At 37.7% G+C, this 24,524-nt stretch overlaps 1 protein-coding gene across 1 annotated transcript in view; it reads right to left on the bottom strand.

The window, feature by feature from the left end:
- ASXL3 (ASXL transcriptional regulator 3) overlaps window positions 1–24,524 on the bottom strand; it is a 229,573-nt gene that overhangs the window by 5,617 nt on the left and 199,432 nt on the right. The window contains exons 8-10 of the mRNA XM_036740756.1: window positions 17,086–17,182; window positions 15,773–15,878; window positions 3,235–5,182 (exon numbers count right to left, since the gene is read on the bottom strand). Coding sequence (XP_036596651.1) covers window positions 3,235–5,182; window positions 15,773–15,878; window positions 17,086–17,182 — 2,151 coding nt within the window. The remainder of the gene's footprint in view (window positions 1–3,234; window positions 5,183–15,772; window positions 15,879–17,085; window positions 17,183–24,524) is intronic.

Here is a 24,524-nt window from a genome sequence, read left to right as displayed (position 1 = left end):
ACTTAATGAGGGAAAAACATCTAAGCACTCATCAAGCCACTTCACTCCCCTTGTCAAGAGGCACTCCTTTCCATACCCAGCGCTTCTGTGACTAGGTAAATCAAAATAATACATCTCAGATCCATTGAAACTCTTCCCTTAACTTATCTAACTAAGAAAAAAATTGGAAAAATAAAACTTGAGAAACATATAAAGTTAGAAATTAAACCTACAATAATTGCCCCAGTACCCTCTCCTGAATGGATGATTCCTCTCAGAACCTCCATTTAAGTGAGCACCCAGCCCAGCCACATCACTCATCCCACTCTAGGCTGTGCTCCAGACTTTCTCTACCATGCCCTACAGCAGGTACCTTTGTCTCTTCCCCCTTACTCTTTTCCTGGTACCTTTTATGTGTTTTCTTCCCTATTAGGTCGTAAGCTCCTTTAGGGCAGGGACTGCATCTTTTCTACTTATATTTATGTGTTTAGCACAGTACCAGAGCACACATTAGTGTCTAATAAATGTTTAATGACTGGCAAAAAAAGGAAAAAAAGCTCAACATGTGTTGTTTTACTTGCAGGTCTTGCATATATATGGATTTGTTGTAACACTTTAGAGTACATAATCATGAAGGAAAAAAACTAAAATGAAAAATAATCTTATTTTTTTATATTGAATAAACCTTATGATAAGGCTTATTACTACACGTAATTCATCTTTTACATTTTTATGTTTAAAGCTTCAGAAATCAAAAGTATAAGTTTTTAAATGTTCTCCATGTGACTGGAAGAGCATACAATGGATGAGGAGCTATTTTTACCAAATAGAGGAACCAACTAGTTGAGACCTATAAAATGAACCAGAAATAGATTTCATGTGCTTTCTACAGAAAGAATGAATCTAGCCACAAGGAATATGAATAGACCATCACAAGGAACAGTGTTCACCTCGTGCATTATCAACATGTGGTTTGTACTTATACATTTGGTCAGATTCCATCATATTACAAAGACTGTTAACAGAATTAATATTTTTGCAACAGAGAATAAACTAAAATGTCTAAAAGCCAAAACATGCAAACAAGTTCTATTCCTGACTTGACCAATCTCCTACTGACTTTGGGGAAAGCATTTGTTCACTCAATCAGTGAAATTTCCTGTTTAGTAGACTCCATAGATGGTCTTAGATGAAAAACACTGAATAAATAAGAGCAAAATAAAGCATATAGAATTTTGATTAAATTAAAAACATTTTCTCTAAAATTCGTCCTTTATATTAATGTATATTCATAGAACCACAGGGCTGAAAAGGATCTTAGAGGCCACCTAATCCAACCTTTATTCAACAAAAGAACCCTCTTGATAACCTCTCTGGCAAATGGTGTATCATTCTAGCAGAATGTTGTGTATGTGGTAGAAATTTAATAAATATTTATTGAGTGAATGATCATCCAGTCTCTGGATTATGCACTTCTAATGAGGAGCTCACTAATGAACAAGGCAGCCTAGCTACAACTATTCAAATTAGAATCTACCTTCTGGGCCTGCCTACTCCTTTATCCTAGCTCTCTTCTCTAAGGAAACAGAGAATAAGCTAGTTCTCCTTCAATATATACTTTATATAAATGAAGTCTATTATCAATATTGGTTCCCTACTTCCCTAACCTCATACTCTTATTTTCCCTTCTCTCATTGATTTCTAGTGACATGGTTTAAGTCCCCTCACCATCCAGGCTGCCTTCTGGATTCTCAGTCCATTCAGGTAATGCCTCTCTCTCTTGGTTTGCTATGCAAGACTCACTTTCGTTAAAACTTTACTATTTGAGTGCTGAAACCTACATGAATATATGACGCCATAAACTTGGTTTACGTCAGAAAAAATGAAAATCTAGGCGTAGTTTTTTATGTATCTACACTAATTCTCATCACTTAGGCTGCTCAAAGTTCTTTGCAACATTATCCATGCATTGAAAGTTGACTTACTACTACTACTACAACAACTAACACTACTATTACTAGCATTTATACAGTGCTTATATAGGTTTGAAAAGTTCTTTACAAATTTTATCTCATTTTATCCTCACAACCATTCTGGGAGCTAGGTGCTATTATTTCCCCCATTTTGCAGATGAGCAAATTGAGGCAAACAGATGTGATTTGCTTATTAAGTGACTGAAGTCACATTTGAATTCAGGACTTCCTGACTCAAGGTCCACTGCTCTACCTAGCTTATAGAAGACAAAAGCAGGACACTGAAGAGCTGCCCCACATCACCCAAACAGGCAGTTGTGAATCAGCAATAATGAAACTTGCACACAATCATCAACATTCACTGAGAGTGGAAACCGTGGAACACAGATTTCTGGACAGTAAAGAATCATCCACTTCCTAAGTTTATAAAGAAGAGAGCAGGTACATACAATAAAAGGAAAATAATTTTTGTTTGTGAAATATAGTCAATGGCTACCACCTACTCACTATGGTGGTTAATAAATAACTATGGAAACAATCCAAGTTATGATTTTTTTTTAACAAAATAGGCATAATAAATGGGTTGATAAACTTTCCAGGTGGTCCAAATACAGTGAGACCAATATTTATTTATTAAAAACAATCAAATAAAATCAATTAATTATAAGAAAATAATTATCCAGGATACAAGCCAGGACATAAAAGTAGGTAATCTGATTTCTAATTGGAGGAACAATTGGGGTGTCCAAGTTGGGAGGGGGATCAGTAGGTTTTAGTGTCTTTCTTTTCCCAAAATTGATAGATGCTGATTAATTGCATCCACCTGCATTTATGAAACAATAGGTGGCTTCTACCATTTAGTTTCCCAGGAATGATTTGCAGAAAAACGAGAAGGAAAAGAATATGTGTGGCAGTTACAAGATGGAGTCAGTGTTCATGAAATATATTCGAATTGATTCTCTTGATTCCCACACCAAATTAACTCCATTTTGTAGCTGGCCTTCACTCCATCTCATTGTCACTCAGTACAGACAACATTCAGAAACACAAAGTGTGCGTCTCTCCCTCTATCTTTCCCCACCATGGCCTATATTACTTCCTGTTTCACCCTTACTGAAAACAGCCTCAGACCTGATTACATGATATTAGGTTACTCAAGATCATCTACAAATTCGATAAACTCACTTCAGATTTGGAAAGAGTTGCCTGAATGGATAAAGAGACTGGAACAATGCCCCGCTTTCTGTCCCTTTAAATGACTCTAAATGTTCCAATACTGTACCTTGAGAGGTGGTACCCTGGGCTCCTCTCGTGGAGGCTGCTCTTTTTCAATCGGACTGGTGGCTGAAGTACTACGGGCTGTCTGATCATCTTCTATTCTAGCTCTCTTCTCCTTACAGATTCCAAAACTGTGCTGTTCTACAGTTTTCCTCTTTGAGATCTCTGGTTCCCTAATTTCATTTCTTATCCCTTCAGGTGACTTGGCAGGTTCTGAGGACTTAGAGGAATGTGAACTCTCCAATCGAGTCTGTGTGCTCCCCTGCTTGTGTGTTTTACTTCGAGATCCTTCAGAAAATGAAGCTTTCTCTAATGAGGTATACTGTTTGTCATGTGACTTAGCTGGAGGAGGCTCACTGTTCTTACCCACGGTGCCTTCAGATGAAACAGATCCCTCGGACGGTGAGGCTGTACCTTTCTTTTCAGTTCTTTGCGGGACATTATGACTTTTAACTTTTGTCACTTCTGGAGGAGAGAGTTCTGGAACAGATGCCACACCAGACTGCTCTGTTTCTGCAGGAGATTGACAGAGTTGCTGATTCAGGTTTTTACTGTGAATATCTTCAGCTGTCGAAGCTTCAGGGGTAACAGGTGGTGGATCTAGTTTGATAGTTTCAGGTGTACTAGGATGCATCATCTGGTGAGTCATAAGGCTCTCAGATCCTGGAGGCTGAGAAAGGGTAGAATTTTCATCTTTAAGAGGGGACAGTGGCTCTTCAGACATGGAAGGTGACTTTCTTGGCTGATGGATGAGCCTCTCACTCACGGAAGAACTGGAAATTGGAGATGTTTCTGAAGGGGCAGGTAAACTGGTTACAATGGATGTCTCTGATGCCAGAAGTACTGAAGACACTGAAGAGGTTTCTGATGTCAAAGGCAAATCAGACATTGGTGATGTTTCTGATGTTAAAGGCAAGTTAGATACTGGGGAGGCTTCTGATGTCAAAGGCAAATTGGACATGAGGGATATTTCTGATGTTCCAGGAGAAGTGGACATTGGAGATATTTCTGACATCAAAGATACATGAAGATTTTCATCAGTAGGCTTTCTATTACTATCTGTGTCAGTGTTTTCAGTGCTGGACACCTCAGAACAAAAGGTTGTTTCAAGGGATGCTGGAGTACAGGGCTCTTCTGAAGTGGACTGTGTTTCCCCACCTGGGGATGTCAGGGCAGCGGATGCTCCCTCCGGGCTCTCTGAAGAGAAGGATGTTTCAGAGACACAAGCATTTTCAGAAAGCTGTTCATCAGGATCACTCTGTAGCTCCATATCCACAGCAATGCCTTCAGCGGGAAACAGTGCTTCTGCAGGAGGAATGCTCTGCGTTTCTGGGATGCTGGACTCTTTTGTGGACTCTGGCTCCTTATCTGCTGTATCACTGACAGAATTCACAGAGGAAGCAGAAGGGGCCGGGGATTCACAGTCATCTAGCTGATCAATAACAACAGCCATTTCCTCCTGAGGGGATTCCAATTTCTCTTCCACCTTAATTTCAACAAGAGGCAGTGTATCTAAGACATCGTTCATCATGACACAGGCCTCTACATTTTCTTCAGCGGGCACTATCACTGCCTCTTCGCTCGGATTTGGGGGGCTCCCAGATTCTTCGGAAAACTCTGGTTCGGTCTTATGATTTTCATCCTGGCATTCAAAGATAGTGGTTTCTACCTCTTCTGCAACTTCTTCCTGAATCACAGATTCTTCAGGGATGAAGATGTCCTCTGATTCAGATTCTGCCATGATATTCTTAATTGGGACCTGTTCCATGGAAGCACAGAAATCAGTTTCTGAAGAAGATGGGATTTTTGTGCTTTTTGGCAATTGCTCCTCAAAGGATGATGGCGTAGAGGGACCAGGCAAACATGAAGACCCACACAAAGGAGTATTTTCATCACCATCACTGTTTTCAACTGAAGTGAGCTTCATTGATTCTTCTCTTGACATACCCAGCCTGAGTAGAAATTATAGACATTAAGTTACTATTCAATTATAGACAATTAATATCACTTGGCTTTTTCTCAGGTGACCTGCCAAATTTGAATCTATATATGTTAAATAAATACTTAATTTGTTTGGGCTAATTTATAGTACCTCTATTTTCCCACTGGTTTTAAAACTGCAACTAAAATTAAACCACTCTGGTTTAAGAATATAGATACTCAAAGATAACAAGCTTCATGAAGGACAGGATTCTGACTTATTCATCACTGTGTCCCTCCATGGTTCTGTTAACAGAGTAGGCACATCCCAAAATAGACCTCTCTTGCTTCCTATCCCCCACCCAACCTATGAATTAACTTATAGAAGGAACTTCCGATGGAGAAATTCTCCCTATCAATTCATATCCACATCTGCTATGCAACTTTATCTTCAGGAACTGCCTGGGGCACGGAGAGTAAGTGTCTTACCTAGGGTTGCATAGCCAGTATGTGCCAGCTGAGTCTGGCTTTTCTATTCACTGTCAAGAAGTGATCACAATACCTCCAGTACACATTTATTAATGTAAATTAAAACTAGCCATGTCCTTTTTCATAATCATTACTAGGTCAGGTTTTCTATTTTTTCACTGTGACAGCAAGACAGGTGTCATTATATAATGGGTGACAAAATTAAGGTAAGTCAGTATTTTACACTAACTGGACTAATTTTTATAAGCACCAGTCTCAGTGTGCCAGAAAAAATAAACACGTGAGAATGGGAGTAACAGTAACAGAAAATCACAAGCCACCAAAAAGAAAAAGAGAAAGGCAAAGAAACATAATCTACTACTTTGGCTGTATTCTAAGATACAAAGTGAATCTGACAATAGAGAATTCTGCACTATCCTAGTCGATGCTATTATTCAAAAACTGATTCTCTATTATAATTTAAAAGAAAAAAGACTGAGCTATGAAAGTATGAAGGCAAACTGACTAAACAAGTTCCCTATGTTTTTTTTTTTCTTAAAAGGTAACGTACTAGACTCTGACTTAGCTTTGTTTTGTTTATAATAACAAAAGTCAGGTACAATAAACAGTCTGTGCTTAGAATGGAGACTATATTTTAAGTATTGTCATAACTGAAAATACTTATGTCAAGGATTGCAAATGGTACTCAAGATACTTTTTAGATGAATGTGGCATAACTTTAGTAGTACTAGATGTCAGAGAAATATTTGCTGCCAACTGAAATTAAATTATTGTGTAATGATTAAGAATGGGCAAAGAAACCAAGCAGAGGACACCCCATAGAAAGGCCGCAGAGAGTGTGCAGTCTAGCTGTAGTAACATCCAGGAATGAAAAAAACTGAATGAATAAACACTTTCATCTTTTAAAAAAGTATTCATGAAATCAAACAGACTGGACCTCTGATCATTTATCTATCTATTTAAATTATCAAGGCTGAGGCTATTAAGGGCAAAGTCCAAGACAAGATCTTGAAAATCAGTCTTTGCTTCCTTACCTCTACCTAAAGATAGATTTAAATAAGTTTGTAAACTGGCTTATATGTTTCCTAGCAGGTGAAAAATAACTGACCACAGCAGGCCAGCACAACCTGTGGCCCAGAAAAACATCTTCTACATTTTTTGCCGGCTGCCTAAAATCCTTTGGCATGCTCGTGGGTCATAAGCAACCCGGGAGCCACAGATTGTGCAGGGTTGGACTAGAGGATAAATTTAGAGCAGGACAGTTCTGTGGAAAGAGAATCCAGGAATAATCCTTATCAACATCACCATTCCTTGGGACTAAGAAAGGAGGGGCAAATGAAAAGGATCTAGAGAACTACACACACAATCTGACTCAACAGTGAGATAAGACTGCCATAATAATGAAATCTTACATTTAAGGTACTATGTAAAGTGGTACTATGCAATAGTACCACTATACTCTGCGTTGGTTAGACCACATCTGAAGTACTCTGTTAAGTTCAGGGTACTACATTTTAAAAGGGATATCACCAAACCGGAAGGAGACTAGGCTGATGAGAAGACTTGAAAACATTAAGCTCACAGAGGCAAAAAGAATAGCATTTGATACGTGACCCAAAAGGTCACAGGAGACCAGATCAAAGAAAGGAATAAGCAATAAAATCCAAGGTTTCAAATTTCTACACACCAATTATGTCTAACTTAAATGAAAATGTAGGGAAGGGGTCTCATACCTAGAATACAGCTCTGAAAGGGTAGAGTCTAAAGGAAGAGGACAGGTTAGACAAGGGAGGGAAGAGAAGTAATGGGACAGGTCAACAGCACTAAATATTAAGACATATTCAAAGCAGGGGGACATAGTTGGGAACATCTGTATAAAGAACAATGGTGCCAGAAAAAGAAGTAAGAGTGTCACTGAGGAACCACAAGTCACCCAAAGAGAAAGAGGACACAGATAAGAAATGCAGAAGCAAGAAGTGGAGAGGGGCTTCAATCAGAAAAGCATTTGCTAAGGATCTCCCTCTTCCCCATCCCCAACTCTCTCTGAATGAGCTAAGATGCTAAGACAATGAAACCAATGTTTTTTTTAAGGCTACATTGATGAAAATAGAATAAAAGAAAGGACAGGATGACCCTAACAGGTGGATGAAACAATGAGAATGGACTAAGGAGAGGTGTTGCTGCTGAGCTCTTCGGGAGCAGGGTCAATTTTTGGCCTTTCTTTGTATCACCAGAGCTTAGCACAGTGCCTGGAACATAGCAGGTCCTTAATAAAAGCTTGTTGACTGACTCTGACTAATTACTTGGCTACTCTTTTCTCTGTCAAAGAGGCTAATCTCTGGATTGTAAAGGATAGAATGAAAATGGTTATTAGGGAGTTGACACTCAAGATTAATAGGGAGATAGTAAGAGCACCTTCATGAGTTAAAATAAATAGGTCATAATAATCCAAAGAAATCAAAGAAAGAATAAAAAGACCTACATATATAAAAATATTTGTAGAACATCTTTGTTTGCAGTGACAAAGAACTGGAAACTAAGGGAATGCCTGAGAAGTGGACAATGGCTCAACAAATTACAGTATACGAACAAAACAGACTATTATTGTGCTATAAGAAATGGATGACTTAGGAGAAACCTGGGAAAACTTGTGTGAACTGATAAATAAGAAGAACCAGGAGAACAGTTTAAACAACAGCAATATTGTAAAAACAAACAACTCTGAAAACTGAAGAATGCCAGGATGAACCACAATTCCAGAAGACCAATAATGAATTATGCTACCTAGCTCCTAAATAAGAAGTGACGGACTCAAGATGCAGAACAATACATAGAGTTCTGGACAAGGCCACTATGTGAATTTGTTTTGCTTGACTATGAATATTCGTTATGAGGGTTTTGTTTTTCTTCAACTGGTGGGGAGGAGTAGGCAAAAAGGGGAGAGGGTTAAGAACAGGGTGGTAAAAAAAAAAAAAAGGAAGGAGAGTCATTGAAGCATTTTAAACAATGGACAGAAGAGAAGGAAATCCATAAAGACAGCCTTGAAAATTCTATGCTGGATTTGCTATGGACTTAAAGGGAAGAGCAAGCTGTACATGATGGAGATTTGGAGTTTCAAGTGCATTCTCATCTGCCATATATATATATATATATATATATATATATATATATGTGTGTGTGTGTGTGTGTGTGTGTGTGTATGGGGTTATTCATTTTGTTTGTTTTTAGTGCAAAATAAAATAAAATAATTTTTAAAAAATCAAATAACCAGGCCAAGATGACTTACATCTCAGTGAAAGAATATGATTATTAACAGACTGCTTTGCAAGATCATGAGGAAAGGCCGTCAGTTAGTCAACAAGCATTTATTAGTGCCTATCACATGCCAGTCAGTGTGCTAAATATTAGAGATACTAAAGAAAGGTAATAAAGAAAGAAAATAAAGAAAGGTAACAAAACAAAACAAAAAACCCAGTCCCTGATTCCAAGCAACTCCTAATGGGGGAGATGACAAGAAAACAACTACACACAAATAAGACATGTACAGGATAAATTGGATTTAATCAGTAGAGTGAAGGCACTAGAATTAAGGGGGATCGTGAAAAGCTTTTTGTAGAAGGTGAGATTTCAACTGAGAACTGAAGGAAGTCAAGTAGGGCAGGACATGGAGGTAAGAAGGAAGAGAATTTGGGAGATGGGGAACAGCTTGTGAAAATGCTAGGAACTGGGAGATAAAGTGTCTTGATCTAGAAACAAATGGAGTGTCTTATTTGAGGAACAGCAAGGAGGCCAGTATCCATGAATCACAGAGTACGTGGCAGTAAATAAGGTATAAGAAGACTGGAAAGGGAGAAAGCAGGCAAGTGATGAAGAGCTTTGAATGTCAAACAGAGGATTTTATATTTGATCCTAAAGATTATAGGAAGCCATTGGAGTTTACTGAATGGGGAGTGAAGTGTGACACGGTTAGATCTGTGCTTTAGAAAGCTGAATAGAAGATAGACTATGGTAAGAAGAGACTAGAGGCAGTGTAACCAAGTAGCAGGCTATTGCAATAGGAAGAGGAAGGAGATCAGTGTATCACTCGATCACAGAGAATATGGGGATAAAATGTAAGAAAAAAGGAAAGACAGGAGGGGGCCAAGTTATGATGGGCTTTAAAAGCCAGAGGATTTTGTATTTGATTCCGGACATTAAAGGAAACCATATTCTATGTTATAAAGGGTGGTGATTTGGTCAGATCTGCACTTTAGGAAGATGAGTGGGGAGAGACTTGAGGCAGAGAGACCAACCAGAAGGTTATCACATTAGTACAAGCATAAGGTGATGAAAACCTGCAGCAGGATGGTAATGGCAGTGTCAGAGGAAAGAAGGGGGCAAACAGCTGTTACAAAGCTAAAAGATGTTGAATAGGAAGAGAGATATTACGAAGGTAGAAAACAGAACTTGGCAACAGACTTTATATGGGGGCAGGGGGGAAAGAGTGTGAGATTGTCAGCCTGGGTGATTGGGAATATGATGTTACCTTCAACAGTAATAGTGATTCTGGTGTAATGGAAGTGGGCAAATGTAATTGTCCTGATTAAAAAAAAAGGAAGATAATATAGTCTGCAAACTACATTCTAGTGGACTTTTAATTCCTGTAAAAATTCAAGAATGTGTTCTTAGAGGGATGATTACTAAAACCTCTGAAGAAGAAAGTAGTGATCACAAAGAGCCATCTTGGCTTCATCAAGAATAGGTCATGTCAGACTAAACTATATAATTACTAGACTAAAAAAAGAGGCGAATGCTATAGGAATATTTTATCTAGATTTTAGCTAAGTATATGGCAAAGACATTCATACTATATATATGTGGTTAAGATGGAGAACAACTCTCTGGATAATAGCAGTACTCTATATTTTTCATCACAAATATATAGTATTATAATAATGATATCAATAATGGACTTTTATGGACTAACTTACAGAACTCTAAGATGATCTGTGACAAGATTACTACCAAAAAAAAGTATTCCAAGTGGCAAAAAAGGAATGGCCTGCCTTGGGAAGACAGTGGGTTCTCATTCAATGGAATTCTTCAAGTAAAACTAGATTACTTTTTGGATATATTTGAAAGAAAAAATTCTTGTTCAGTTATATGTTGAACTAAATGGCTTCTGAGGTCCCTTCCATCTTTGGGATTCTGGGATTCCATATAGTAAAGTGGATAGCCAGACCCTAACTGTAGTTCACTGTCAAGTTGGAAGTTGGTCTTTAGTGGAATGCCTCAAGGCTTTATGCTTGATCATGTGTTGCTTAATAATTTTATGCATTATTTGAAAAAAGGCTTAGATGGAATTCTTAGAAAAACTTTTAGAAAAATGACACAGCGAGGAAGGATGTTGACATGCTCTATGAAAGAATTCAGTTTCAAAGAGATCTCAACAGGTTAGAGTAGGCCACATCTAAATATGAGACAAATTTACCCAAACCAAGTTTTTTACTTATGTTCAAAAGATCAACTTTACACGCACAAGATGGGGGTGACTACAGTTAATCTGACAAAGATTGGTAAGTTTTAGTGATTTGTAAGCACATTTTGAGAGTGTGAAATGGCAACTTAAGAGAAATGTTGGAACCAGAATTATTAGGAACAATATGCTTTGTTCACTTCAAATGACATACAGAGTGCTGAGATAAATTCTGGGCCCTAAATTTTTGGAAGAATGCTGAAATTCTGGGATTCTGGGATAAGCAGAAGGGATATGGGAGGAAGTTGGTCGGAATGAAAAAGATCTTAAAGATCATGACAAGGAACAACCATTTGAAGGAATTAGAGATATTTAGCTGGAGGAGAGAAGACTCTGGGGATACATCCCAGAGTATATGAAAGGATTTTAAGTGGAGGAGGGATTAAACTTATTCTGCTTAGCTTTACAAGTCAGATCTGGGAGCCAGGGGCAAAAGTTGAGACAGAGTTTTAGGCTTGCTATAAACAAAGATTTCCTAACAAAGCCCCTCAAAAGTGGGATGAGTTGACTGAGAAGGCAGTAGAGTTGGGTTCTCTGTTACTTGAAGTCTTCAAATGAAGACCACTGGTCAGATCTGTCTGTAAAGGGGCTTCTTGTTTAGATAAGAGTTGGACAAAATGGGCTTTGAGGTATTTTTCTGTTCTGAGATTATGTGATTTTGCCTCTGTAATTCATTTTCATACAAGGAATGTCTAAAGGGAATTCTGGGGGTGTCTAGCCTAGAGAAGCAATGAATCATCAGGGGACTCAATGTGCAGAAAAATGTCAAATGTTTCTGTGGGTCTATAAAGCACAACTAGAACCAAAATGTAGGTTTTTCAGGAGCAAGTTTTATTTCAATTGAAGGGAAGGAATTTCTTACCACTGAATTTTCAAAACTGTAGCAAGTTTGCATGTGGGCTAGTGAGTTTTCTCTTACTGAAAATATTCAAATTATCATGGGTGTCATAGAGGGAATTCCTATGTTAGTTAAGAAATGGAATAATATAACTTCTAAGTGCATTCCAACTAAAGTAAATAAGTTAGTTTGGGCAGGACATAAAACCTGGCATGTGAAGACCATCACATGTCAATGTAGTCAATGATATTAATGGTTAAGCTGCTGAGGGCTGCATTAAATGCTTCAGTGTCACACACAGATTTACAATATACATTCTCATGTAGAATATGACAACAAGGGAAGGACTCCTAGGAATACTGTCACCAAATTCCAGAGCTCCCAGATCAAGGAGAAAATACTGCAAGCAGTCAGAAAGAAACAATTTGAGTATTGTGGAAACACAATCAGAATAACACAAAATCTAGCAGCTTCTACATTAAGGGATCAAAGGGCTTGGAATACGATATTCCAGAGGTCAATGGAGCTAGGATTAAAACCAAGAATCACCTACCCAGCAAAACTGAGTATCATGCTCCAAGACAAAATATGGATTTTCAATAAAATAAAGGACTTTCAAGCTTTCTCAGTGAAAAGACCAGAGCTGAATAGAAAATGTGACTTTCAAACACAAGAATCAAGAGAAACATGAAAAGGTAAACAAGAAAGAGAAATCACAAGGGACTTACTATAAAGTTGAACTGTTTTGTTTACATTCCTACATGGAAAGATGATGTATATGATTCATGGGACCTCAGTATTATGGTAGCTGAAGGGAATATAAATATATCTATCTTATCTATCTATCTATCTATCTATCTATCTATCTATCTATCTATATATAGACAGAGGCACAGGGTGAGATGAATATGAAGGGATGATATCTAAAAAAATAAAATCAAATTAAGGGATGAGAGAGGAATATATTGAGAGAGAAAGAAAGGGACAGATAGGGGTAAATTATCTCACATAAAAGTGGCAAGAAAAAGCAGTTCTGTAGAAAGGGAAGAGGGGGCAGGTGAGGGGAGAATGAGTGAATCTTGCTCTCATCAGATTTGACCTGAGGAGGGAATACCATACACACTCAACTGGGTATCTTACCCCACAGGAAAGAAGGAAGAAGAAGATAAAAAAGGGGGGACGATAGAAGGGAGGGCAGATAGGGGAAGGAGATAATCAAAAACAAACACTTTCGAAAAGGGACAGGGTCAAGGGAGAAAATTTAATAAAGGGGGATAGGATAGGAAGGAGCAAAATATAGTTAGTCTTTCACAACATGAGTATTGTGGAAGGGTTTTGCATAATGATACACATGTGGCCCATGTTGAATTGCTTGCCTTCTTAGGGAGGGTGGGTGAGGAGGGAAGAGGGGAGAGAATTTGGAACTCAAAGTTTTAAAAACAGATGTTCAAAAACAAAAAAAAAAAGTTTTTCCATGCAACTAGGAAAGAAGATACACAGGCAATGGGGCAAAGAAATTTATCTTGTCCTACAAGAAAGTATGGGAAAAGGGGATGGGAATGGGGTAGGGTGACAGAAGGGAGGGGCTGACTGGGGAATAGGGCAACCAGAATATATGCCATCTTGGAGTGGGTGGGAGGGTAGAAATGGGGAGAAAATTCATAATTCAAACTCTTGTGAAAATCAATGCTGAAAACTAAATATATTAAATAAAATAAATTAATTAATTAAAAAAATAAAAAGTAAAAAAATAAAGGGAAGGAAAGAGAAATCAAATCAAGCTTATACAAATAGATTTTATGGACAGAAGGCAGGCAAGCAGATACAAGGCAGGTAGAAGGGATAGTGTGCTAAAAACTTTATAAATATTATCTCATTTAGTTCTTACAACTTATTCTCCTTACCCCTTACATATGGGTAAACTGAGACAGATTGGTTAAGAGATTTGCCAGTGTCACATGGCTAGTAGCTTCTGAAGCTATGTTTGAGCTCAGGTCTTCATGACTGTGGGCCTAGCATCCTATCAACTATATCACTGAGCTGCCTCAGGAACAATACATTCAACAGCTCTAAGATAACAGACCTGAGGGTCTTACTTTCAGGTCACTAGTATGAGAATGAAAAGTTGGTCTGCTTTTAAGCCAAATAAACACATGAGAGACCATAACAAAAATGCCAAACTCAAGGCAGAGAACTGAACATGACAGACCTTTAATGGATGACAGTCTATCTGCCAAAATAATCAAGAAAAGAAAAACTCAACTTAATGGCAAAATATAAACACGTATATACATAAACATACATATACATCACACACACACACACACACACACACACACACACACACACACACACACACACCCCTCCAGTAAGGGAAGATACAGAGAGGGGAGAATTCAAAGCCTATGGCTAAACAAGCCTTAGTGTTGTATTGGTCAAGAGATTTTTTGGAAAATTACTCAAGGATATAAAATATTTGCAAAGTTAGAAGATAGCCAGGAAAGGACAAAGTAGATCAGTAAAGAACAAATATCCTCTTCTAATTTACCCTCTCCCTATGCACTTCATCAAAGAAAGATAAAAAGTTACAAAGGAAAAAATGTTCACTGCCACATCCTGAGAGGAATTCTAACTAAGGAACTTAAGCCAGCTGACTTAAATTTTTGGATGGTGACATGACTGCCAGACTCTAGATAACTCAGTCATTAAGATGCTATTGCCAGTAAGAATAGCACTAAACAAAAATTAAGCGGTGTGTTACTTTGGCATGTAACATTCTCCCCAGAGGTTGAATCATAGTCCTCAATGCTGTTTTAGAGTAGGCACCTGGTATAACCCGGAATTTGATACTTTTTAAATTTCTTTTAAAAAAGGAAAATAAAATTTTAAAAAAATTACTTATAATTAGCTACAACTTGGCATCCAATTGTCCTTGACAATCCTCCTTTGGTTGCTCTCAAAAGTAGGCCTTCCTATTCATCAGTGTTGCCTCTAATGACCACCACCCTCCTTAAATAGGAAGTTTACTAAATCAACTCATTGAGCCCAGTATTCCTCCATTCACAGGAGAATCACATGCTACAAGGGAAAACAGCCAAGCCTGGTACCTGAAAAGGATTTGGCATTTTTTTAAAACATAAAATAAGCAATTAATTCTGGTTCAAGTCTAGTAATTAAAAGTCAGTGTACAGACTCCTTTCCTGGAAGGAAACCTAAATCCATAGTCAAAATTCAGTGGCTAAAGCCACCTTTCATATGGACTGAACTGTTCACAAGACTCTGTTGGCAACAACCTTTGTAAAATGTTTGGTTTATAGGCATTTCAACCCAACATTTTAATTTCTTTCATAATCATCAGTGTATATAAATGTTGTATGGAAATAGCTTTAGGAAGTCTAAACACAACTACCCTCCACTCCAAAATAAAAACTTCAAAAATCTAAATTATAAGAGGTGAACACAAGAAACAAATTAAAATGGATTTTTTTAAAAAATTAACTACAAAAAAAAACCAAACAAACAAAATTGACTTCTATGGTAAAATCCCATGTGCCATTTTCCACCCAGAGTGAATTTTTATGGACAAGTTGTACACTCTTGAAAATGAGTTTTTTAATGGGAGTGCTGACATGCCACTATAATTTTACCCACAATTCCTTATACAAAGGAGCGCCTGCCTTTTATCAAAGGTTTATTGAGTGCTACAGCATGAGTGTGCTTTTAAAGCAAAGAATTATATTTATGTTTCTCTCTAAAAGAAATGAAAAAAATAATACTCACTTTTCTCCATAAAACCTTTCAAAGAATTTCTCTTTCCAAGGTTCTGTTTTCTTTTCCTTCTCAATTTCTTGCCTTATCCGTAACTGCATTTCTGGGGTAAACTCTCCTAGAAAACAAATGCTAACACTTTGAATAAAAGTGATTCTACCTTTTCCACTTTATCAAAGGTCATACACATAGTAAGTAGCAGACTGAAGATTCAAATCCACTGTTCTTTTCAACACAACAAAGGAGTAAGATGGAAGCTTCTATAGTCTAGGCCCCACAGGTTAAGATGCCTACCTTGAGGCAGTGGATAAGGGGATGGAGTCAGACAGAAACTTCAACAATCCAGGTCTTTTTATCCTTGGCACCAGGCAAGGGTCAAGGATTAGATTATGGCCCACTTCACACAATCTTTAATAGAAAAATATATGTACAACAGGCTCACAGGATCATAGAAATGTATGAGAGCTAGAAGTAGTTCAACTTCTTAATTTTGCAAGTGGAGAACCTGAGGTCCTTGGAGGTTAAACAAGTTGTCCAAGTTCACTAAGTTAAACTAATCTCAGGTAGATTGGAACCCAGGTCCTCTAAAATTCAGAGTCAATGCTCTTCCTTATACTGAAAGCATTAAGAAAGCCCCTTAGAATTTGTTGAAACAGGATTTGACTTGTACTAAGTTAAAGTATTATTCAGAAGAGTTTTGACAAATTGAGAAATCTGAGAAAGAACACAAAGTCCAGAGTATTTTGGAAACAGAGTTGTATCAGATACTTCTAGGCTTCAAAGACCTATAATATTGTTAGTACAGATACTCCCGTCACTGAATAGGATGCAACCCCTTAACAGACTGCCTTGGAATGAAAGGATCACATATTGAGAGATAGAAAGGAATTTGGAGATCATCTAGTTCAAACACCTCATTTTATAGATGAGGAAAGTGAGGCCCAAAGAATGTGATTGGTCAAAGATCACATAGGTAAAATGTAACAGAGACAGCATTTATGTTTTTGTGATACCCTGAGCAGATCACCTTTGGGAGCTTCCTAACTCTCCACCTGCCCACTCCCCCCACCCCCCCACCAAATTAATCACTGTGTGAACAACCTGGCAATTAGCAATTAAGAATTTAGCTAGGTTGGTGGTCTTCAGTGACAAGCACGAAATCCAGTATCATTGTCTTTCCATTTAAGTAGGATGTGCCAAAGCTTCTCTTCCTGGTTGTTCCAGAAAACTAGGCAAGTTGTGAGTGATTTTCATATCGTGATGAGTCCGTAGAGTAGGATTTTAAGACTTGATATGTCAAGGGGTAAGAAAAAATGGAAATTTACCTTCTGCTAATCGCTGTTTCCATCCTTGTGCTGCATATGCAAAGAATTCATTATTTAGGGCAGAACTACTGAGGCGTAAAACTCCATCACTTCCCATCTAGAAAATAAGCCAATAAAAATCAGACACAATAATCAGAAAGATGTTCAACTGAGATTGCATAGAAATAAACTGAAAATTCCAATTAAGGAAAATGTGAGGCTGAGAGTACAAAAGAAGGAAGATAAAGGAAAAAGGGAAGGTAACAAAATAAATGGATTTCTAGTATTAAAATGGTAGAATTAAACCCTATCATTTCTACCTTCTTAAGATGGGATGGGGCAGGAAGGGAGAAAGGTTGCTGGGTGTGTATATATGTAAAATCTACACTCCTTTATAAATTACCCTGCCAGGGAACATCTAGACCTCCGTCCAGCCTGTTCATTGGTCTCCCTGCCTTAGGTCTGTCTCCCCACTCTCTGGAATGCCTCTCTGTAGGTAACACATCAGCAATCTTATTAAACCTTTTCTTTTCCCAGTCCTTCCACCTTCTTTCACTCACCGTGACCTGACTCCTTCCTAATTACATAGCTTCCCTGTCTATACTTGCCAGCACTAACTGTACAACAACCTTGACTCAATGGTTAATGTAGGGGAGTTGTTCCTTGTTCCCCATTACCACTTCTAAATTCTCCCTTTATCACCATCGCTCAGTAACCTTTTCAAACAAACCATTTTTATCACCCAATTAAGATTCTGGTGGCTACTGTTTACTGACCTACAGGATATTCCCCTTCCTTTCTCAATGGGTACATGGCTTCTAGTCTTCCTCTCTTCCCTAATTCCTGTCCTCATACCAGGGGACTCCCTAATATTAATATTCTTCCTAGACTCCCTCAAAAACATGACCTCTCAGTTTCTCAATTTACTCATTTCATGTGAACCATTCTTCCACTCCACCTTACCTATATACTGAGATGATGATATTCTCCCTTGAACTTGCAATCAGCCAGAAATAGTCATTCCCACGTTCATGAACTATTTGCTGCCATTCCATCTCTTCCTCTGCCTTGCAACCCCAAATCTTGTTCCTTGTCCTCACTGTGATTGCTAGTTCTTACACTTCTCAGTTCTTTCCCAGGCCATCACTGTTGAACAGGCTACACTCTATTCCACTCCTTTGCCCATCTTGACCCCTAGTGAACCAATTTAGCTATACACAGTCTCTTGCCACTTATCCTATTGAAGACCTTGCCCTGACAAGCTTCAGCCATAGATTATTCTCACCATCAATTGCCATCTTTTCTACACAGGCACTGTTGAATAAGGCTGGAGAAAAATCACTAAAATATACTACGTAATCTGATGTGGGCCTTCAATGCAGCTACTTTTACATTGCCCTGACTCACCTACAATCTTACTCACCACATAAGTTTTTCAAAATCTTTTCATCCCTTCTCAAACTTCTAATGGATCCATTGACTGAAAACCTTACCTCATACGTCAATGGAAAAAAATGGGCCCAATAAGTGAGAGGTCCTTCTCCCTTTCTCATATCACTGAGATACTTCCCTCTACTATTTCCCTCTTCACTCCTATTTCACATGAAGAGGTAGTCCTTCTCTTTGCCAAGACAAACCTTTCTCTACATGCACAAGTTCAATTCTGTCTTCTCTAGCACACTGCTCTCTATATCATCTCCACTCATTTACTTTACACACTCTCTCTCTCTCTCTCTCTCTCTCTCTCTCTCTCTCTCTCTCTCTCTCGACTGCTTCCCTGTTGTTCAGTCATTTTTCATCCATGTCTGACTCTGTAACCCCATTTGGGGTTTTCTGGGCAAAGATACTAGAGTGGTTTACCATTCCTTCTCCAGGTCATTTTACAGATGAGGATACCAAGGCAAACAGGCTAAAGTGACTTGCCCAGCATCACAAAACTAGTGTCTCAGGCTAGATTTGAAAGGGAAATTACTCTTCCTGACCCCAGGCCTGGCATTCTATTCACTAGCTGCCCAGCTGCTTCCCTACTGCCTACAAACATGTCCATGACTCTCTCATCCTCAAATAATCCTCACTTGATCAATCCATCTGCACTAGCTATTGTCCCATATCCTTCCTCTCTTTTGTGGCTTAGCTCCTTGAAAAAGTGATTTAAAATTGCTACTTCAATGTCCTTCTCTCTCATTCCCCTCTTAATTTTTCTGCAGAACTCATAATTCAACTGAAACTGCTCTCTCCAAAATTACCAATGATCTCTTAATTGCTGAATCTAATGACGTTTTCTAAATTCTCACTCTTTTGACCTCTCTGTGGTCTTTAATATTGTCAATCACTCTCTTCTCTGGTTTTAGTGACACTTTATCCTGATTCTCCAACTACATTTCTGACTATTCCTTCTCATTTTCTTTCTTCACCCAGGTCATACCTACAAACCATGTCTGTCCTGGATTTTCTTCTCTTTTCCTTTTATGCTATTATACTTAGTGATCTCATCAGCCCTAGTGGATTCAACTATCATCTCTATGAAGGTGATTCTAGATTTATTTGTTCATTTCTAACCTCTCTTCTCTCCTTAGGCAGTCTCACATCTCCAACTATCTATAAGGCATTTAGAACTATATGTTTCATAGACATCTTAAACTCAAAAGGTTGAAAACTGAACTAGTTTTCCCACGAGCTCTCCCCTCTTCCTAACTTTCCAATTATGTGAATGGTACCAACATCTTCCCATTCACCAGGGCTCACAAACTAGGCATCATCCTCGACTCCTCAACTCTCTCTTATCCTCATATCCAATCAGTTGCCAAGTTTTGTAATTTCTTGCATATGTCCCCAACTGTCCTCTTCTCATTGCCACCACCCTGCTGAAGGCCCTCAACATCTCAAACTTGGCCTATTATAATAGCCTACTGGTTGGTCTATCTGCCTCAGGTTTCTACTCAGATGTCAAAATGATCTTTTTAAAGTGCCAGGCCTAAGAAAATCAACACCCCACCCCCAACGTCCCCATTAAATAAACAACAGTGGCTCCCTATTATCTCTAGGATCAAATATAAAATCCCATTCGGCTTTTGAAGCCCTTTATACATGCCCTTTCTACCTTTCTGATTTCTTATACCTTACTCACCCCCACATCTACAACCCAATGACATTGGCCTCCTTCCTATTCCTCAGATAGGGCACTCCATCTCCCAGCTGTGAGTGTTTTCACTGGCTGTTATTCTTTCTCTACTTATCTCCACCACTTAGTGGCTCCCTTCAAGTCTCAGATAAAGTCAGCAAGAAGCCTTTCCATTTTCTCTTTAATCTTAGTGCCTTCCCTCTAAGAAAACCTCAAATTTATCCTGAATATATTTTATTTGTACATTTTTATGTATTCTGTCTCCCCCATTAGTAAGCTCCTTCAGAGAAAGGGTTTTTTTCCCTGCCTTTCTTTGTATCTCTAGAGCTTAGCACACTGCCTGAAACAAAGTAGATGCTTAATAAATGCTTAATGAGTAACAGGATTTGGAGCTAGAAAGGAATTAAATTTTACAGATGAATAAATGAAGGATCAGAAAGTTCACAATAGATATTAAGTACAAGAACCAGAATTCAAACCCAGTTCTGGTAACTCCAAATTTATAGTATTCTTTCCACTATAACATATGGTGAGGCAGCTGATAGAAAGAGCACTGGATTAGGAACTAGATTTGAATCTTAGCTCTATTAATAAGTTAGGCATATTACTTTGCACAACTTGATTTAAGCTGGCTGAGGCTGTTTTCTGGGATGTAAAATGGAATAATAACACTTGTACTGCCTCTGTGAAGGGGGTCTTGTGAAGATCAAATTATAAAGTATATGTGAAAAAACTTTTCAAAAAATATAACTATAAAATTTAAGCTTTTTTATAATATATGATTTTCACTAGAGTAGTAACAGTTAACAAAAAAGGATTTTTAAAAATCATCACTATGAATGCTAGTAATTAAATATAACTAATACCTGAATCAGATATTAAGCCTGGCTATTCCTCATATTACTTCCCACATGGTAAACCTCAAAGTCAAAATCATAATACTAAGTTTGTCATAACTATGTTAGGTATTTTATTGCTTTCTGAAATTTAGATAATAAATTTCTGCCACAAAACTAAAAAATCCATGCACACATAACCAACATCTTTTGTTTTTCCTCTGAACATTCACACAAAGAGAGGTTGGTATGCTGCTAAAAGTGTTACAAATTTGAATATGACAGAAAAAAATATATATATACCTTTCCAAAATACACACATGCATTAAATGGGGCAGGGGGAGGAGGCGGGGGAGGCAACCAAAAAGCTAGGATGTGCTGAAACTAATGAACTTGAATTTGATCAATAAGTATTCGTTTTTTGAATTCAGAGAACAAGTAATTATTGTTTCATATGAGCACAGCCCCTTGCATTCCACAAATAAATATTAATAAATGTTGGATGTGCTAATAAAAAATGTCTTTTAAGTCAAATAGGTTCTCTTCAGGACATAAAGTAACACACCATAAAGAGTCTTTGCCATTCATAGGAGCTTATTAATCTAATTAGTGATACACATGAAAGCTTTAACACCAATTATTATATGATACTTTATGATGGAGACACGATTTCCCTGGTGTTGGTACCCCTTTCACAGATATAGATACCAATTCTCCCATTTCTTTTCATCCTATGTGACTCTTAACTCAAGTCTTTCCCTAATCCTCTAAAGAAAATCTAATGTTAGTTAGATCTGATTTATACAATTCCTAAATCAACTAAATCACACTTCTTTTTGTAATAGATGTTTGCATTTGTTCTCTTCAGTTTGCTATGTTTATGCAGTGTTATCTTTGTTTTCTGCTGGCACCAGAAAGAAGAATCCCATTTTTGCATTTTCCTAGGGCATTTTTTTGCATTCATATATCAACTTGATGGATACCTTTATTCAATACCAGTTTCTCATTAATTTTTTTTGTTTGAATTTGAGCCATGTCTCAAATTTGTAGTGGTGTTTTTGTCTTAAAGAAGATTTTCAGTAGGTGAAAGATATACTTCTTTTTCTTCAAAAAATCAGGTATGAGTTATTTTTGCTTTTTGTATTTAGCTAATTGGAACCTTTCTCTGTTTATGAAGTGATAATGATTTCATGTACAAAATGAAACCTTCAAACACTAAGCTGGGTATAGCTGTTGTCTAGTTAAATATCAATACTTATCCATGACTATGGGGATAAAATTTTTCAGTGGTAAATTATTTATATAAATATAAAAATACTTTTATGTTATTCATACATTGTAATATAATAAGCTTAATTGTGTTGAGGTTATTTACATTTGTAAATATTACATGTTATATTATTAATAAATCTAATTATATTTTTACACAACATATTACATATTCCTAATATATTTATGCAATTAGTCTAACATTGAATAGATCTGTGAAAGGGATATCCACACTAGTGAAATCATATATCCATCAATGTATCATAAAATGACTGGTGTTAAAGCTTTCACGTGTCCCACCAACTAGATTCATAAGCTCCTCAATGTCAAAGGACTCTCTATGGAATGTATTTTATGCTTGTTTACTGTTCCTTAATATTCCAGGAGCAATAGTGTATATGATAAGCCCACTTCCTTTGTTCATGTATATCTTACTGGAGGAGAGTCAAGATGGCTACTGATGGAGAGTCAAAATGAGAAGAAGCATTTTTGCTTAGCTTGCCCAGCACACCTCCATAATGATTTAGAAAATGTACGAGGTCAGCTTGTGATTAGGAAAGCCAAGAAAAAGACACAATGAGTGATTTCTCCAGCCCAGGGCAACCTAGGAAGACCCAACTGTAGATGATGGGGACAGGGGCTGGCCAGGAGTATATGCTGTGGCAATGACGGGCAACATTTCAGTAGCTATGAACAGAAAGAAGACCAAAACAGGACACCAGGGCAGAAAGCAGATCCCAGGGGATCCCTAAACTACCACTGGGTGCAGAAATAGGTGCCATCTGGCAGCTATCACCAATTACCCAGTTCTGGTTCACAGATCCATGGTAGAGACATCATTCCAGAGCATGGACCCCAGCTTTGTACTAGCAAGGCACAAGTTCCAGAAATGTAGTTGTGTGACTCTTATCCCAGGAACAGAGCAGCAGGAACTTGGTTCTAGCATTTAGGCTAGCTCATAGGCTTGCAATGGAATAACCAGAAAGGAGTCCCAGATAAAAAAGGAGACAGCAGTTTAGTCACTTTAAACCTGAAAAACTTCCCATCTGACTAAGTGACTGAGTCCATCAGCAGTCTACTGATATTCTCAACCACACACATGCCAACAGCCCCAAACCCGGGTAAGGGCAGTGCTCAGCGTAGAGGGGCAGCAAATAGACTTCCCCTTGAATCAGACTACTTTAAGAAAATAAAAACTTGCAGGCCCTCAGATTGAGTTGTAAAAGCAGTCAGTAATAAGGACACAACAGGCCTGATATCCCCCACCTTTACCAAAAGTATGCACAACTCAACACTAACATAAACGTCCAAGTTAGGAAGTAGGCTGGAATAAGGACAAAAAAAAAACCTATCACAAAGAACTACTATGGTGACAAGGAAGCTCAAGACAAACAGAATAAGCAGATGATGAAAAACATCTACAATTTGTAAAGCCTCAAAGAAAAATGCAGCTTCAAAACAAGCCCAACAAGAATTCCTAGAAGACTTTAAAAACATCCTAAGAAAGACTAAAAACAAAAACATATGAAAGCCATGGAACACGATATGAAAGAGAAACAACAGCTTCCAAAACAAGCACAAAAATCTTACTGAAGAAAATAACTCCTTGTAAGTTTCCAAATGGAAGCCGATGATTCCATGAAACATCAATATATAATAAAGTCAAAAGTCTGAAAAATAGAAATTGTGAAATATCTCAGAGGAAAAATAACTGCCTTGGAAAATAAAGTGAGGAGAGATAATTTAAGAAGCATCAGAATACCTGAAAGTGATGAACAAAAAAAGAGTTTTAGCATAAAAGAAAATTGGCCAGATACCTAGAACCAAATTGAAAAAACTGACTGGTAACTTCTTGAAACTCATAGCGTATATTGTCAATAATGCCTTTTATGCCAATTGTAGCATCTAAGTCATTAATGAGACATGAGACAATGTAGTTATTATTCCTGTTGTGCAACTTCTGTTAGCCCTTTCGATTATTTATAATTTTGATTCTTCTGAGAGTCCACATAACATCACATAGAACACTGATGTTAAAGACAAGGGCTCTATGGCAGTAACGATTTGGAGATCATTAAAATCACTCCAAAATTCCCCTGCTGAGATTTTAGTATGATCTCCTCTTTCTCAATCTGCCCATCACCTATGATGCCTCTCTAAAACATACATATTGTTGAACTAACTGGAAAGAATGAGGTTACTCTGCAAAACTATGAAGTAGTTGGAAGCTGTGT

Source organism: Trichosurus vulpecula, chromosome 1 (assembly GCF_011100635.1).
Source record: "Trichosurus vulpecula isolate mTriVul1 chromosome 1, mTriVul1.pri, whole genome shotgun sequence".
In the NCBI taxonomy this organism is placed as follows: Eukaryota; Metazoa; Chordata; class Mammalia; order Diprotodontia; family Phalangeridae; genus Trichosurus; species Trichosurus vulpecula.
The sequence above is the reverse complement of the archived record's forward strand: the minus strand, read 5'-3'. Positions and strand labels throughout refer to the sequence as shown.